Source organism: Lates calcarifer, unplaced genomic scaffold, assembly GCF_001640805.2.
Source record: "Lates calcarifer isolate ASB-BC8 unplaced genomic scaffold, TLL_Latcal_v3 _unitig_5444_quiver_468, whole genome shotgun sequence".
Taxonomy (NCBI): domain Eukaryota; kingdom Metazoa; phylum Chordata; class Actinopteri; family Centropomidae; genus Lates; species Lates calcarifer.
This window is the reverse complement of record NW_026117523.1, coordinates 120,566-138,576: the sequence shown is the minus strand read 5'-3', so window position 1 is coordinate 138,576 and position 18,011 is coordinate 120,566. Positions and strand designations below refer to the sequence as shown.

At 42.6% G+C, this 18,011-nt stretch overlaps 1 protein-coding gene across 1 annotated transcript in view; it reads left to right on the top strand.

The window, feature by feature from the left end:
• The window catches only part of LOC108874498 (titin-like), a 169,092-nt gene that overhangs the window by 36,804 nt on the left and 114,277 nt on the right, over nucleotides 1-18,011 (top strand). Inside the window, 21 exon segments of the mRNA XM_051068894.1 lie at nucleotides 35-313; nucleotides 599-1,165; nucleotides 1,402-1,683; nucleotides 1,772-2,050; nucleotides 2,151-2,432; nucleotides 2,519-2,797; nucleotides 2,884-3,171; nucleotides 3,304-3,582; nucleotides 3,679-3,960; nucleotides 4,672-4,950; nucleotides 5,227-5,505; nucleotides 9,212-9,493; nucleotides 10,081-10,359; nucleotides 10,448-10,729; nucleotides 10,817-11,095; nucleotides 11,207-11,494; nucleotides 11,613-11,891; nucleotides 11,983-12,264; nucleotides 12,424-12,702; nucleotides 16,910-17,188; nucleotides 17,657-17,947. Of these exon segments, the coding sequence (XP_050924851.1) occupies nucleotides 35-313; nucleotides 599-1,165; nucleotides 1,402-1,683; nucleotides 1,772-2,050; nucleotides 2,151-2,432; nucleotides 2,519-2,797; nucleotides 2,884-3,171; nucleotides 3,304-3,582; nucleotides 3,679-3,960; nucleotides 4,672-4,950; nucleotides 5,227-5,505; nucleotides 9,212-9,493; nucleotides 10,081-10,359; nucleotides 10,448-10,729; nucleotides 10,817-11,095; nucleotides 11,207-11,494; nucleotides 11,613-11,891; nucleotides 11,983-12,264; nucleotides 12,424-12,702; nucleotides 16,910-17,188; nucleotides 17,657-17,947 (6,195 nt within the window).

Genomic DNA, 18,011 nt, shown 5'->3' with positions numbered 1-18,011 from the left:
GTCTTTTTATCTTTCTTTCCCTCCAAAAACACAGTGAAACCTGTGTTCAGGCACAGAATTGTCCCCGTGGAGATCAACATTGGCAGCACTGCCAAGTTTGAATGTGAAACTGAGGACGCTCCAAACGTGAGCTTCAAGTGGTTCAAAGATGGACGCCCCATCAAAGAGGGTGATAAGTACAGGATTATCAGTCGCTTCAGCACTTCCTCTCTGGAGCTTATGGCCCCGACCAAGGAGGACAGTGGTGAATACACCTGCAAGGCGTCCAATCAGCATGGCAGTGATGAATGCTCTGCCTCTCTCAGCGTGACAGGTAAGAGCAACGCATGTTTCCTTCTTCTTCGCTGGTTGTGTTTGGAGCTGTTATTGGTGTTGAACAACCTTGAATCTAGAACTGAATCATCTTTTGTTGTTCTTTGCTGGTCTTCTTCACTGGTGCTTGAGATGTTGCGTTCTGTTTGCTACTGTTGAACTATTTTTAATCTTTCTCGCTCTGCTGGTTTGCATTTTGCCTAATTGGCAGGTTTTGGTTAATGTAAAAAAAACAGGGTATAACATTTGACTACTAATGTGTTTCTCTTTTTCTTAATTCTTATAGAGCAATACCCTCCTGCCTTTGTAACTAGACCTGACCCTCAAACTGTGTATGTTGGAAAGAGGGCAGTGATACAGTGTGTAATAACAGGATCTGCTCCTGTGAATGTTGTCTGGCTCAAAGACAACCAGGTCTTACCCAAAGTGCCGACACACTACCAAACCTCTTGTGAAAAGAATAAGCACACTCTTGAGATAACCAAACTTGAGGTGGCTGACAGGGGGCTTTATGTTTGCAAAGTGTCAAATAATGTTGGGACGGCTGAGTGCAGCATGGAGCTGCGTGTTATTGATAAGCCCAACTTTGTAAAGCCCCTGGGTCCTGTCGCTGCTGTGGTTGGAGCTCCTCTGCACCTGGAGTGTCAGGTGGATGAGGACACTGGAGTAACTGTCACCTGGACCAGAGATGGTAGAAAAGTCCACCAGTCTCCAGACTGTAAACTGTCTTTTGAGGATAAGACAGTTACCCTTGATATCCTAAAGACCACACTGAAAGATTGTGGAAATTTTGTATGTACGGTGGCAAATGAAGCCGGGAGTGCAACTTGCTCCACTTCGGTGAAGGTTCAAGGTAAGAGCTGTCTAGTTAATTTTCATGGATACTGCAGCATTTGAAGCTGTTGCAAATTTGCAGTACTGAAAATTAACATCATTTTATTCTGTTGGTGTCTGATTTAGATGGTATTAATGCAGCTCCAGCTGTCCTTTTTTCAACTCTTAAACCTCTTCTCTCTTAATGCTTGGTTGTTATTTTGAAATGACTTCTTTGACCTCACAATGGCTCTTTGTAACCACACACCTCTCCAGAGCCGCCAGTCTTTGTAAAGAGGCTGGAAGCCACCACAGTTTGGAAGCAAAGCAGCACTGCACGGCTGCAGTGCACTGTCAAAGGATCCCCCGAACTTCACACCACCTGGTTCTTTAATAACAGCGAGCTGGCTGCTGGTGGCAGATATGGCATCAGTCTGAAGGATGGTGTGGCCACTCTTGAGATACAGGATGCCGTGTTGAGTGACAGTGGAAACTACACCTGTGAGGTTCTCAATGAGTCTGGGTGTGAAAGCTGCAGTACTAAAGTAACCGTGAAAGGTGTGTAGACTTAGGCAATATTTATTACAGAACCAGATTTTCAGTCAGAACAAGAACTTGTTTAACTGAACCACATGTTCTCCTTTAGAACCGCCGTCTTTCAAAAAGGAATTACCCTCTGTAGAGGTAGTCAGAGGATCTGTGGCTGTGCTCGAGGGTGAAATTGCAGGCTCTGCACCGTTTGAGGTGGCCTGGAAAAAGAATAAGAAACGCCTGTCCACAGATAAGAAGTACAGGATAGTGTCCCAGGGATCCCTGACCTCTCTGGAGATCCACTCGTTTGAGAGTGCCGATTCTGGTGAATATGAATGTGTCGTATCAAATGAGGTTGGGTCAGTGACCTCAAAGTCAGTGGCTAAACAGAAAGGTCAGTAATATAAAATAAAATACATGACAAAAGTTTATTAGAATTACTGTAGTCCTTTTGGCTGTTGTTTATATTATTATTCCTAATACTATTATTTCAGAGCCACCTATGTTCTCAAAGAGGATTGAGAGTGCTACAGCAGTGTTGGGAAATACAGTGAAACTACAGGGAACCCTTAAAGGCTCAGCTCCCATCACTGTCAAATGGATGAAAGACTCTGAGCTGCTGAGAGATGATGATCCTAACGTCAAAATGACATTTGAGAACAACATCACTAGCATTTCCTTCTCATCTGTTGAGCTAAAGCATGGTGGCAAGTATACTTGCCTTGCCGAAAATGAGGCAGGACAGCAGAAATGTGAAGCTATCCTAACAATTCAAGGTTAGAACACATTCCTGTTTATCTGAAATATTTTCAAAGTTCAGATGCAGATGTTTATAAAGTCTAAAACCCATGTTGTATTTTAGAACCTGCCAGGATCTTAGAGAAAGCAGCCTCCATCAGTGTGACTGCAGGCGATTCTGCCACATTGGAGTGCACGATTTCTGGAAGCCCAGAACTCAAAGTGAAATGGTTTAAAGATGGCAAGGAGATGATCAGTGGCCGTAAATATAAGATGACAGTGAAGGAGAACACTGCTGTCTTAAAGATCCTCTCAGCAGATAAAGGAGACACTTCAGAGTACAAGATGGAGGTGTCCAATAAAGTTGGAAAAGACCAGTGCACCTGCTCAGTCACTGTTATAGGTTAGTTTTAAGGTCAAGACCACATTATTAATAACAACTGAAAGATATGACCCTTGATAACATGATGGCATATTTCCCCCACACAGATCGTGCAGTTCCACCATCCTTTACGAAAACTCTAAAGAAAGTGGATGGGAGAGTTGGTAGTAATGTTACCTTGGAGTGCAGAGTTTCTGGATCTCAGCCGATGGCTGTTTCTTGGTACAAAGACAATAAAGAAATCCACAGTGATGACAAATACAAGCTTGATTTCAGTGAGAGCACAGCATCTGTGACAATAACTGGCCTGGATCAAAGTGATGGTGGAGTTTATATGTGCCGGGCCTTTAATGATGCTGGGGAAAAAGAAACCAGTGGTACTTTGTCCGTCAAAGGTCAGAGGACTTGAATTACTTTGCCTTAAACCTGAGATTAAACATCAATTTGGCAAACACATTACAAACAATCAGAGGTAATTGATAGGCTTTGAACATGCATGCTGTGTTTTTCTCCCTAAATAACTCCAGAACCTCCAGTCTTCACGGTGAAACCTGAATCCCAGGATGCCTCACCAGGATCAAATGTTATCATAAAATCAGCCTTTACAGGATCAGCCCCTCTGGTTGTTAAATGGTTCAGAGAAGAGAAAGAGATTTTCACTGGGGGAAAATGTTTCATAAAGAAAGATGCCTCTTCGAGCTCTTTGGAGCTTCACTCTGTGAAACCCAGTGATTCTGCTAAATACACTTGCCAAGTATCCAACGATGCTGGGAAGGTGGATTGCACTGCATTGCTCTTTGTGAAAGGTGCTGTTTCCTTCTTTCTTCTTAAAAAGTGACTGGCTAACTGTTTTTTTTCCTTACCCTCTTGTTCTTATTGTAATTGTTGCTGTTAATTTACAGAAGCCCCAACATTTACAATGAAGCTTGAGCCTACACAGCTTCTGAAAACTGGACAGCCTCTGAAGTTGTCCTGCAAAGTGCAGGGCACCCCTGTTATTAGCATCGTATGGTTTAAAAATGGCTCAGAAACCATTTCAGACCACAGACACACAATGTCCTTTGACAACTCATTAGCAACTCTGGAGGTAGAGAACTGTTCGGTAGAGGACAGTGGAGATTATGTCTGTGTGGCGTCCAGTGAGGCCGGCAGAGACCAATGCAGCAGCTCAGTGACAGTGAAAGGTTGGTCCAGTCTTTATAAAGTTTTCCCTGTATTTCTTAAACAAAGTTTAGACTGCTGGCATAAAGCCTGGTCCATATTGTTCTATAATATGTTCAGTGCTGCCTACAGAGGTTATATTTCTGTCTATCACCACAAACCTGGAGTTGTTTTTCTTTCCACAATCCTCTAAGGGATAAGACAGTATAGCCGATGGATGGATGGATCTCAAACCTACACATGAAGCAAGCTAACTGGTTGATTTGATTCATGTCAAGATGGGAGTTTCACAGAGAAGAAAAATGTGAACATTACGCAAGTTGTTTATACAGTTACGAAACAAATGGCCATGCAAATTTCTCCAAATTACCCTCTTTTGCAAGGTTGAACAGTCTAAAAAAATAAGCGATACAGTGATATATCCAAGATATTTTTCTTGTACTCCCAAGTTGCAAGGATGTTGAACAGACATATTTCAGTCCGCCTCTTGTTTGTTTTAGACCAAATTGTTGATCATCTGTCAGTGGCAAGAGGTTAAGTATCCATCCATCCCTCCCTTAATACACCATCATTGGTGCTTTGGACTTAAGCATTGTGAGTGGAGAGTTTGTAATGTGGAGGCCCTGAACAACTAAATGAACTCAGTGGACCAGACTGGCCTCATGAGACTAGAATTTACTCTTCAGCCCTCTGCTGCCTTTAAATATAACATTTACCATCTTTTTCTTTTATAGAACCTCCAGTGTTTGTGAGGTCTTTCGAATCAGCTGAACTTCTAAAGGGATCCGATATTATATTGGAAGGAACCGTTTCTGGTTCTGCTCCATTTGAAATAAGTTGTTTCCTCAATGATAAGCTGATCAGAAACGACAAAAGGCGTAATATCAGTGTCGAAAATGATACAGTCACTCTTCACATCTCAAACTGTGAGATCGGAGATGCTGGGACGTATCAGTGCACTATTGCAAATGATGTTGGAGAGACATCTTGTTCTTGTGAGATTTCATTGAAAGGTTAGTCAAAGGAATGCTGTCTGAGGTTATCTAGCTGCATGCTGCCCAATTTCATTATGAATTACGTCTGTGTGCAAATTTCAGCTATGATGTTTTGGCCCAAATCTAATCTGGGCATCATGACATTTTATCCATGTTTTGCCAAACCTAAATATTGCACATGTAGCTTGCCAGTAGAGGGTTAAATCAGAGGGATAAAGTCTTACAATGTGGATTATTATGTTTGTGCAAACCCTCCTGCAGCCTGCAGTCTGATCTGTGGTCTTCTCTCACTAGAACCACCATCATTTGTTCAGAGACTAGAGGATATATCCTGTATGGTGGGCTCTGAAATCTCTCTGAAGTGTATGTTGTCTGGATCACTTCCCATGACTTTCTCCTGGATTAAGGATGATCATGAGCTCACAGAAGACGAGCATGTTAAGATGTCCTATGAAACCAAAAGTGCCATGTTGAATTTGAAAAATGCTCAGTTATCACATGGTGGGAAATATGTCTGTCAGGCACAGAACAAAGCCGGGACTCAGAGATGTGCCGCTGTGCTCATAGTTACAGGTTTGTAGGATGTTTCTGGCTCATGTCTGCTAAACTGCTGTTGCTTTTATGTCAAGCTTGATGCTTTATCTGTCACAGTACTGTCACCTGTAAACAGCCGTGGCTAATTCAGTTGTTGTTATCCCAGCACCAGCAAGTATCTCTGAACACGCAAAGTCCATCAGTGTAACCCAGGGTGACCCAGCCAGGCTTGAATGCAGATTTTCAGGCACCAAACCGCTCAAGTCCAGATGGATCAAGGCGGGAAAGGAGCTGACCTCAGGCCAGAGATACAAAATACAGAGCACAGACACCAGCTCTGTGCTCAAGATTATTAAAACAGAGAAAAGTGATAGTGGCGATTACACCTGTGAGGTTTCAAATGTCGTCGGGTACAGTTCTTGCGAAGCATCAGTTACAGTCTTAGGTCAGTTTATCCCAGAGTTTTATATTTTTTCTGAGATTTCCTTGTGTATCATATTCATACAAACAATTTAACACTGTTTTGCACTTTGTATGTAATAGATCAGATTATTAAGCCGTCTTTCACAAGAAAACTGAAGGACACAGAAGGTGTCAAAGGATCGTTTGCTCATCTGGAGTGCCTTTTATCTGGCTCCCTGCCAATTACAATACAGTGGCACAGAGATGAGAGGGAGATCCCGTCTGAGGAGAGACACAAATGTACATTTTTTGAAAATGTTGCATTCCTGGAAATCTCTCGTCTTGACAGTAAAGACAGTGGCAGCTATACTTGTGTGGCTACAAACAAGGCGGGATCTGTCTGGTGCTCCGGGACTTTGTTTGTTAAAGGTTGGAATTCATTTTGCATCCTTAGTGCTTTCTTGCAGTTTAATGTATGATCACGTTGTATATGTTGTAACTATGGTATAATAGCAGTGTTGGGTTTTGTCCACCAACAGAACCACCGTGCGTTCTTGAAAAGCCGGAATCCATGAATGTTTTGCCTGGGTCAAAAGTTAAGTTTAATGTTCGTGTCTCTGGCACGCCACCACTGACCATCAAATGGTTTACAAATAAGAAAGAGATTGTATCCAGTGCCGACTATTCTGTGATGAAAGACAACACCTCCAGCTCATTGGAGCTCTTCTTTGCCAAAACTTCTGATTCTGGAGACTACGTCTGTGAGATACAGAATGATGTTGGCTCAACTAGATGCCAGGCAACACTCTTTGTAAAAGGTTAATATGGGTCTCTCACCTTTATCAGTTTTCTTTACTTGTGTAGTGATCATCTCGAGTAACTGTAATCTGTATTTTTTTTCAGAACCACCTTTTTTCATTGAAAAACCTGAAGGTGTATCAGTAGTGAGAGTAGGAGACAGTAGGGTGTTTGAGTGCAAGGTTGCTGGTACTCCAGAGATCTCTGTGCGCTGGTTCAGACATGGAGCTGAGATTCAACAAAGTGTCAAACACAAGATGTCATTTTTCAACTCAGTAGCCACTTTAGAGATTTGTCAGGTTAGCGAAGATGACAGTGGGAAATATTTCTGCGAGGCCAACAACGAAGCAGGTACAGAGAGTTGCACTGTTGCGCTGGAAGTGAAAGGTTGGTTTTCCTTTACATGTTAACATCTTGTCAGTATTTAATTTAAATGTCACGATCAAGTTAAATGTTACATTGCTAACAGAAATTGAAGATTTTTTTAGTTTGATTTGTGTTGTTATTTCAGAGCCTCCTTCTTTTGTTGAAGAGCTGACGTCTCTTGAAGTTGTCAAAGGTTCCACAGCAGTGTTTGCTTGCAAAGTGTCAGGAAGTACTCCGTTTAAGGTCACGTGGTTCAAAGATAAAAAGCCGATCAAATCCAGCCAAAAGTATATTATTGCGGATAGTGAAAAGGTGGGCTTGAAAATCCAGGACTGTAAAGTGGAAGATGTTGGTACCTATCAGTGCACGGTAGCCAATGAGGTTGGAAGTTGCACTGGCTTTGCAGCTTTGTCTCTGAAAGGTTGGTTTTACTGATGATGGAGCATCACATTGATATCCATTAGACATACAGGACTATGGACTTTCTGGTATTAAATTACATCTTTTGTTTGTATTAGTGCCTCCAACATTTGTAAAGAAGATAGAAAATGTCACCACAATTCTGGGAGATGTTGCAGTCTTTCGCTGCATCGTTGAAGGTTCTCTGCCTCTTTCTGTACAATGGCAAAAAGACGAGAACTGGATCCCAGAGGATCCAAAGATTGAGAGAAAGTTTGAGAACAAAGAGGCCACTCTCAGGATTCCTGCCTGTGAGGCGGCTTACAGTGGGAAATATACCTGCCAGGTTGTGAACGAAGCCGGGCAGGACAAATGCTTTGCCACTCTTGTTGTGCAAGGTACCTCTGCACAGTTATCACGCCTAACATTATATCCAGCTTTAACAGCAATAACAAGTGTGCTCACCTCTTTTTCTTGGCGTTGTAGAACCACCTACGATCCAAGAGACGCCGGAGGTAGTCAAAGTGACTTCTGGAGATCCGGTTAGTCTTGAGTGTAGGATAGCTGGAACTCCTCAGATCAGAGTAAAATGGACCAAAAATGGCAAAGACTGTCAGTCAAGCAGGGGACATCGTCTCTGCTATGAGAACAACCTCAGCAGTCTTAACATACAGTCCGCTCAGCTGGAAGACAGCGGAGAGTACCTGTTTGAGGCTGCAAACTCTGTTGGGACTTGCAGCTGTAAAGTCATGCTGGTTGTTTTAGGTTTGTAAAATACTCTTCGACCCTTAATATAATAAATATTGTAAATTGTAGAATTGCCTTTTTCTTTGATTCTAATTCTGCTTTAATGTTGTTTTGAGCAGAAGAGGTCATCCCTCCGACATTCATTAGGAAATTAACAAACATTCAAGAAATTATGGGTTCAGTAGTTACGCTGGAGTGCAAAGTGGCTGGTTCTCTTCCATTATCAGTTGAATGGAGAAAAGGGAAACAAAAGATCACTGAGAGCTCCAAATATAAACTCCTGCACGTTGAAAATACAGTCTCTCTGGAGTTAAAGCTGACTGAGAGCAGTGATACAGGAGAGTATTCCTGTAAAGTTACCAACAAAGCTGGCAGCTGTGTGTGTACTGGAGTACTTACAGCTAAAGGTTAGCATTCAGAGGTCAACTTTATCAAATTCTCAACTCAAAGGCTGTTTGAGTTGTCATGTATTGTAATCATTTTTCTGTATGGGTTTTAGTGCCACCAAGATTCATAGCTGAGCCTGAGTCTCAGGCTGTTATTCCAAAGTCTACTGTACTCTTCAGAAGTGTCTTTGAAGGAACACCTCCATTTACGATCAAATGGTTCAAGGACGACGTTGAACTCATCACTGGGCCATCATGTACGATTAGACTGGAGAAATATTCTTCCTCTGTAGAGCTCTACTCAGTTGGGACTCTGCAGTGTGGGATTTACTCCTGCCAAGTTAGCAATGAAGCAGGCGCAGTGAAAAGTGCAGCAGAGTTGTTGGTGAAAGGTTGGACTATTCTTTTTTTGTCCACCACCGCCATCAAAATAACTCCATCTTTTTTTCTCCATTTTCACAGCTCCTCTTTCTTCATCATCATTTTCTCTGCTTGACCACCTCACCATTTCTTTTCTTTCCAGGAATATCTATGTTGTCCTCAGAATCACATGCCATGTCTCCTGTCTACATCCTCCATACGTCACACTGATGCTTAAGTGTTACTTTATGCTGACGATGGTAACTTGATCTTTTTTTGACTTGCAGAACCTCCTCAGTTTGTCCTGAAACTGCCTCCCACTACCTTTGTGAAGCAGTGTGAGGGACATCGTTTCGAATGCAAGGCCACCAGCTCACACTCCCTCAATATGTGTTGGTACAAAAATGACCAAAAGATAACTGATGGAGGCAACTATAAAACAATGTTTGTCGACTCAACTGCGTACCTCCAACTGCGCACCACAAGGTTTGAGGATAACGGAGTCTACACCTGTGAGGCTCATAACGATGCTGGCAGTGCAAGCTGCAGCACCATTCTCACAGTTCAAGGTCAGCTATTGAGTAGATATTATTGGCTACACGTTGTTTTGTGTAGTGGTCCCCTCTGAACTTGTGTAGCATGAAAAAGAATGAAAATTCCCGGTGATGCAGATTTTGACATTACATCCAGAGTGTTTTTGGAAGCCTGTCTAAAAACTTGAGCATGGAAACCAACAGCACCACTTTTTGTTTCAGTCAAAAATCTGATTTCTGTCCTCCAGTGTGTCAGATAGCATGAGTCTGAGTGGTGTCTCTTTTTTAAAGACGTTTTTCCCTATTTTTGATGTAGTGACCTACGGCATATCCTTGACCTCCCTTTTTCATGTTAATTTTTCTGAAATCAACGTGATTATGTTCACTTATGTTCATGCTGTTATAGCATGAACATAAGTGACTGCCTCCACTCTTTCTCACTCTAATGATCTTTGTTTTTTTCTGTCAATGTCTGGATGGATTCTTCTAGCATGGACTGAACATTAGCATGACCCTCAATAAGGATTTATATCCAGTGGAACTTCCCAGCTGAATTGCTTGCAGAGAAGACTTTCTTGTCCACAAATGTTACTTCTGTTAACACATTTCAATGTATTTTCCAGAGCCCCCATCCTTTATTAAAACTCCAGGCCCACTGGAGGGCATTAAAGGGAAGGATGCCAGCCTACACTGTGAGATGTATGGCACTCCACCTTTCCAGGTTAACTGGTACAAAGACAAAAGGCCACTAAAGGAGAGTAGGAAATTCAAGATGGTCAGTGAGGGCAGCTCTGCCACGCTCCACATTATGAAACTGGAGCAAGATGACGCTGGTCTTTATGAGTGCCGGGTGTCAAACAATGTAGCCAGTGAATCCTGTCGCACTACCATTACCCTTAAAGGTTAGTACAGAATCAGTGCCCATTTCTTCAAAGCTTAGTCTTTGTGCAATCACGTCTCCTCACCTTTGATCTTTCCATCACTATTCAGAGCAACCAGTGTTTGTCAAGAAACTGGTCGACCAATCAGTGAGAGTTGGTCAGCAGCTGACACTGACAGCTACAGTAAAAGGCTCTGAGCCTTTGACTGTGTCCTGGGTTCAGGACAAAGATCACATTCTCAGAGATGGTGACAACAGGAAGATCACCTTTGAGAACAATGTGGTCACCCTAGTAGTGCCCAAGGCTGACTCGACCACAGCTGGTAAATACACCTGCCAGCTGAGGAATGACTCTGGACTTGTGGAGTCTGTTTCCCAAGTGACCGTTCTAGGTTTGTAGAAATCCAGACTTTACTTCATTGCCACTAGTGACAGTGTAAGGATTCATTTAGCCTGATATCTTCTTCCTTAATTTCTAGAACCTGCTGCTATTGTGGATAGCCCAGAATCCTTGAACGTGAAGTCAGGAGAAAATACAGCTCTTGAAGTCACAGTATCTGGCTCACCAGAACTGAAAATTAAGTGGTTCAAGGATAACAAAGACCTCTCTGCTGGCGCCAAGTATCAGATGTCCTTCACAAAGAAGGTTGCCACCCTCAAGATTCGGTCTGCTGACAAAGCAGATGCTGGAGAATACAAATTAGAGGTTACAAACCATGTTGATACAGCCTCTTGCAAAATTAATCTCTCTGTCTCAGGTTGGTGGCCATTGTATACATGCCATTTTCTGAACTTTCTTATTCTCTTGTGAAATTCTGATCCTTTTAATTAGCAGACATGTTTTATAACTTGTTGTTTTTTGACAATAGATAAATTGATTCCACCGAGTTTCATAAGGAAGCTGAGAGACACCCACCTTGTTGTGGGTAAGCCTGGTGAGATGGAGTGTAAGGTTGCTGGCTCTGCTCCTTTAACAACTTCCTGGTTCCACAATGGCCAGGAGATCAAAAGTGGGCCAAACTATGACATTAGCTGCACTGATAATAACTGCAAACTGAGAGTTCCAACTATCAGGATGTCAGATTCCGGCAAATACACATGTAAAGCAGTAAACGCTGCAGGAGCCAGTGAGACGAGTGCTTCGATGAATGTAACAGGTCAGTAGATGTGGATGAAATCGAAAACAGAGAATTTCAAGGATATTTTCCTTAGAACGGGATCAGGCAGAAACTTAAAAATGATCTTACAATTCATCTTTTTTTTATTTGAACCCAGAACCTCCATCTTTTGTGGAAACACCTAAGGCGCAGGAAACACTGCCTGGCAAAAATGTGTCTTTCTCAGCCAAAGTGCAAGGCAGTGCCCCTCTGAAAGTGAAATGGTTCAGGGGAGCCAAGGAAATGCAGCACGGAAGAGGCTGTGAGATCACCCTGAAGGACAATGTCGCCACTTTGGTGCTTAACAGAGTTGAAAAGTCCCACGATGGAGAGTACACCTGCCAGATCATTAATGATGCAGGGAAGGAAAGCTGCCCAGTTAACCTGTTTGTCAAAGGTTTGTTCGCAGGATAGTTTCTTTTTTATAACCATTTCTGCACTTATAAAAATGAATTTTGTGTAACTGATCATGGAATTACCTCTCTCAGAACCAGTCCACTTTGTGAAGAAGCTGAGGGACATTTCCTCTGAAAAGGGCAAGCCTCTGAGGCTTGAGGTCACATTTGCTGGAACCCCCATGGTACATGTGTCCTGGAAGAAGGACGGTAAACCAATTTGGGCCTCATATCAGTACAATGTGATCACCACAGATACCTCCTGCATCCTGGAGGTTCTTAACTCTGACAGGATGGAAGCAGCCGGTAGATACTCTTGCGAAGTAGACAACGGAGTTGGAAGTGACAGATGTGAAGCACAAGTGTCACTTCTAGGTAAAGTTATAACGTGTGCATGTTAGTTTTATAGATTCTGTTGTAAGAATTCATGATCATTCATTTATTCAGTCATCCATTAATTCATTCGTTCATTTGTTCATCCACAACTCAACATCTGTTATCATACTAAATCATCACCATCATCTTTCACCTTAGAACGACCATACTTTGTTGAAAAAATGGAGCCAGTGGAGGTAACTGTGGGCGATCCAGTTACCCTGAAATGCCGTATCGCGGGAACTCCTGACATCTCCGTAACTTGGTTTAAAGCTGACGGACAGCTGCGCAAGTCCAACACTTGCTCAATGGACTTCACAAATGGTGTTGCCACTTTGAAACTGATCAAAACAACCAAGTTTGATCACAGCGAGTATATCTGCAAGGCCGAGAACCGGGTTGGTTCTGCCTCCACCAGCTGTAATGTGACGGTGAAAGGTGATATTCGTTTTCCATACTTAAATACTTTTTTGTACATGAATGAATCCCACTCAAACTGTGCATCAAGTCATAAGGATAGATTTTGTTCAGCTGACTTGTTCAGTTAAATTTAGCATTCAACAACAGGCTGTTTGCTATTTATTTTACTGGATCTTTTGCCTTAGAGGTTTCCTACTTTAAAGACAGTTACACAAATTCACTTTGACATAGAAGCATATAACTGCATGGCAAAATAACAGTGTGCGCAATTCTAACATCATCATTGCTTCTCTCAGAACCTGTGCGCTTTATCAGGAAGCTTGAGGACACAACTTTCATTGTTGGTCAGCCGCTGAAACTAGTCTGTGCATACACTGGAAGCCAGAGGGTCAACGTCACATGGAAGAAGGACGGCAAGCTGATTTGGGCCTCTTATCAGTATAATGTTAAAACTACTGATTCAACCTGCGTTCTTGAGGTCCTCAACAGCGACAGGCCTGAGGCAGCTGGAACATACACTTGCGAAATTTCCAACGGAGCTGGAACCGACATCTGCCACGCTTGTGTCAGCCTAGGTAAAGTCACAAACTAATAACACCATCTGCTTTCAGTTCATCAACTAACTGTGTCAACAATAGAGGCCTTCTGCTGTTGTTTTTAGTCACGGTAGAATGTGGTAGTCATCTAGGACTAAAACAATGGTCTCACTTACTTGAGATTTCTGCATGATGCCTATTACCTGCCCGCTAGCACAACATAACATAGACTTCATGCAATTAACCCAACCATTACTCCTCTCAGAACCGGTTCGCTTCGTGAAAAAGCTGGAAGACACATATTTCAGACTCCGTGAACCTTTGACCTTCAAGTGCACATACACCGGTAGCCAAAGAGTTTCTGTGACGTGGAAGAAGGATGGCAAACTAATCTGGGCATCATATAAGTACAACGTCAAGACCACCAATGACACCTGCATCTTAGAAGTCCTCAACAGTGACAGAGAAGAGGCTGTCGGAAGATACACATGTGAAATTTCTAATGCTGGAGGAATCGATATCTGCCATGCTAATGCTAAATTAGGTAAACCACCTTAGCAGCATACTTCATTATTTCATTACAGGGATTAAAAAAAAAATTCACTTGAATCATTAACACTTTCATAAACTCATCATATTACCAGCTTGTTTAAACTGCTAAACACCACTGCTTACATTATCTAACACCACCATTACTAATTGATTTCTTAGAACCTGTTCGCTTTGTGAGAAAACTGAGAAACACCTTCTATAAAATCGGCCACCCTTTGACGCTGGAGTGCACATTCATTGGCAGCCAGAGGATTTATGTCAGCTGGATGAAGGATGGCAAACCCATCTGGGCGTCGTACAAATACAACGTCAAAACTACCAACTTCTCCAGTACGCTAGAAGTTCTCAACAGCGACAGGCGGGAAGCCGTCGGGAAATACTCGTGCGAGATTTCCAATTCAGAGGGAACTGATATTTGCCATGCTATGGTTAAGATAGGTAAAGCCACTAACAAATGCACTTCATGAGCATCATTGTTGATTTGAGTTAATAATCGAAATGATAAATTACTTGCAGACCAGTCCTTTCACATAAACATGCATAATGCTTGCTGTAACATAAAAAAACATGCAACTAACATCACCATTGCCTCTTGTAGAACCTGTGCGCTTCCTAAAACAGCTGGAAGACACCACTTTCAGACTAGGCCAGCCCCTGTCACTGTACTGCACTTACAGTGCCAGTCCCAGGGTCTATGTGAGCTGGAGAAAGGACGGCAAACCAATCTGGGCCTCCTACAAGTACAACGTCAAGACCACAGAAAACTCCTGTGTTTTGGAGGTCCTAAACAGTGACCGGCTAGAAGCAGCAGGGAGATACTCCTGTGAAATTTCTAACTCTGAGAACACTGCTATCTGCTATGCACAGGTCAAACTAGGTAAAACATTAAAGAATAATAGTGATGGCTCATTGTTTTCAGTTTTTAATTACATGTTTATTGAAAACATGAGTATATCTGTATTGGAAATTAATCTACGGATAGTTAATGTTTTGATGCTACAATACAAGTGAAAAATATCAGCAGCACAAAAAATGACAATGGAGTGATTGCACTCCAGTATAATTTGCTGCCCTTTGGTGTTATCTCTTCACTTTCCCCCTCTTCCTTTTTGGAGTTTAGTTCACTAGAGCAAACTGTTATCAACTGCAGTGAATGTCAGCTTTAAGGCATATGAATATGTCTTTAATTTGGTATTTAAAAGTATTAAAAAGTGAAAACAGTGAGCCACATTTTTAGTTTCACTCATCACAATTCAAGCTTATTTGCTAGCTCCACTTCACTTAACCTCATTCATCTTTCTCACTAGTTGACAGGCAACTAACAACTAACGTCCTTGCCTTCTAGAACCTGTGCGCTTTGTGAAAAAGCTGGAAGATATGACCTTTAGAGTTGGCCAGCCTCTGAAACTTCAGGTCACGTTCACGGGCAGCCGGCACGTGCACGTGAGCTGGACAAAAGATGGCAAGCCAATCTGGGCTTCCTACAAGTACAACGTCAAGACTACAGACAACTCCTGTGTCTTGGAAGTTCTCAACAGTGATAGAGAAGAGGCTGCTGGCAGATATTACTGTGAAATATACAACGCTAGTAGCTCTGCTGTCTGTCACGCTCATGTCCGACTAGGTAACTCCACCTAATATACTCATTCACTGACTTGCTAACAGCTCAGGCCACATGTCATGACTAACACGACTATTACTTCTCTCAGAACCAGTGCGTTTCATGAAAAAGCTAGAAGACACATCATACCGTCTGGGTGATCCATTGAGTCTCATGTGCACGTACACTGGCAGCCAACGTGTGCATGTGAGCTGGATGAAGGACAGCAAACCAATTTGGGCTTCGTACAAATACAACGTCAAGACCACCGATTCCTCATGCATTTTGGAAGTCCTCAATAGTGACAGAGAAGAAGCTGCTGGGGTCTATTCTTGTCAAGTGTCTAATGCAGAAGGTTCTGCCACCTGTGATGCTTATGTCATTTGTAAAACCTCAAAGAAAGGTACAAGCATTCTCATTTCATGCGCTAACGCTGATTATCAAACATCTGCTAATACTGTAGAAAGCAAAAGTTTCATCCTACTCCCAGATTAGTGTCTGTTCCACTGGCTTTTGCAGTGCAATTTTAAGAGTGCCTCTTCTTTTGGCCTTTTGGAAAATCTTTAGCAGTAGCGCTAGATCCAGGTAGTTTACGTGGATCACCTGCACTTATGATAAAGGGGTACAAGGGGCCCTGGTGACCACAGAAAATAGCGATTCATGGTTTTTGTCATGGTCCCTGACAAATAAATAAAACATAATGAGCCTATAGTGCTTTGATTTTAGCCATGTTTTCAGAGAGATGAAAGGAAGAAACCTTATATGAGTAAATACTTTGTCCAGTGGCGGCTAGCCCAGGAGCAGGGTAGCACTTTTGCTCTCTATACTCTATAATCATATTTCACATAATTCAGTTAAGGCTAATTGAATTTCATCAGTGAATTATAATTATGGAGTCATGCTTCAATTCTAATCATAACATCTGCTTGCTCATCATCACCTTTGCATCTGACAACCATCACTGCTTCTCACAGAACCTGCTCGCTTCATCAGGAAGCTGGAAAATACTGCGTTCAGAGTCGGCCAACCACTGTCGCTTAGGGTTGCGTTCACTGGTAGCCAAAGAGTGAGCGTAAACTGGAAGAAAGATGGGAGGCTGATCTGGGCCTCTTATAAGTACAATGTCAAGACCACAGACTGCAGCTGCGTTCTGGACGTCCTCAACAGCGACAGAGAAGAGGCTCGTGGACGATACACTTGCGAAATTTCCAATGCTGAAGGCTCCGATATCTGCCATGCTTATGTCAAACTAGGTAACACTAACCAACAACACTGCGTTTGTAGTTCTCATCATCTATTTCATGCATGAAATGAATAATTCCGAAAGGTAACTACTAATGCCACTCGCGTAGCTTTTCCACCACCTGTAACATTTTCTACCTTGACATACAGGTAAAGATCATTCCACATAGTCTCTCTTTCTATGCATTAAAACATCCACGGACCCCTATGGATACCGCGCAGTCACATAGTCTTTCGTCCTCCGTATGCAAAGGTCAGTGGTTTCTAAGACTGATTTCAACATTGCTTCTCTCAGAACCTGTACGATTCGTCAAGAAACTTGAGGACGTCTGCCATGAGCTGGGTAAACCCTTGAGGCTGGAGTGCACTTACACTGGCAGCCAGAGGGTCTACGTGACGTGGAAGAAAGATGACAAGCCGATCTGGGCTTCTTACCAGTACAACGTTAAAACCACTGACTCTTCCTGCATTCTGGAGGTCCTCTACAGCGACAGAGCTGCAGCAGCAGGAAAATACACTTGCGAAATTTCCAATGCAGAGGGAACTGACATCTGTCATTCTCATGTTAAAATAGGTAACACACTAACACATCTCCCTCCATTTTAACTCATTCCTCACATGTGGATGTAGTTTCTAATGCTAACCTTCAGTAAACTATCGTTTCCCATTGTCCTGTGCTTGTTGGTATCAAGAAGGAATTCTGTAACATCTAAAAAGTCCTGGATCATGTTCTCGGTGTGTTCAGGGTCGGCTGGTCCTGTGTTTGTTATGTTGTTATGGTTGGGTCAGATAAATATTTGCTTGCTTGAAAAAGGGACTCATAGGCAGGTAGAAGGATTAGGTTACAAGGGTGCATATTCTGTATTTGATTGCTTTTGTGTTGCAGGTCGTGTTTATGTTGTCGTATGTGCTGTGCCTCTTTGTTTTCCCTCATACTGTGGTAATGGCCCGGTGGCCTGGTGGATGATAGATTTGAATTTCAAACCATTTCCACATATCACTACATGGGCCTGATTTTTTTCACTTTCTCCTCCACAAACAGAACGCAAAGTCCCTCCAAACTTCACCAAGAGGCCCTCCGAGTCCATGATGGACTCAGTGGGTAAGACAGTGAAGATGGAGGGTCGGGTGTCTGGCTCCCAGCCACTGACTGTTACCTGGTACAAGGACAACAATGAAATCTATCCCTCCAGCAAATATGATGTCAGCTTCAAGAACAACGTTGCTGTACTGTCTGTCAAAGACTCCACCAGCTCTGATGGTGGGGTGTACACCTGTGAGGCTTCCAACGAAGCTGGCAAAGCTTCGTGTCAGGTTTCTCTCACTGTTTCAGGTACGAGTTTTTTTCTTTCATTTATGTGTAATTGATGATGATTAGGTGTTAGCTTTTGATGACC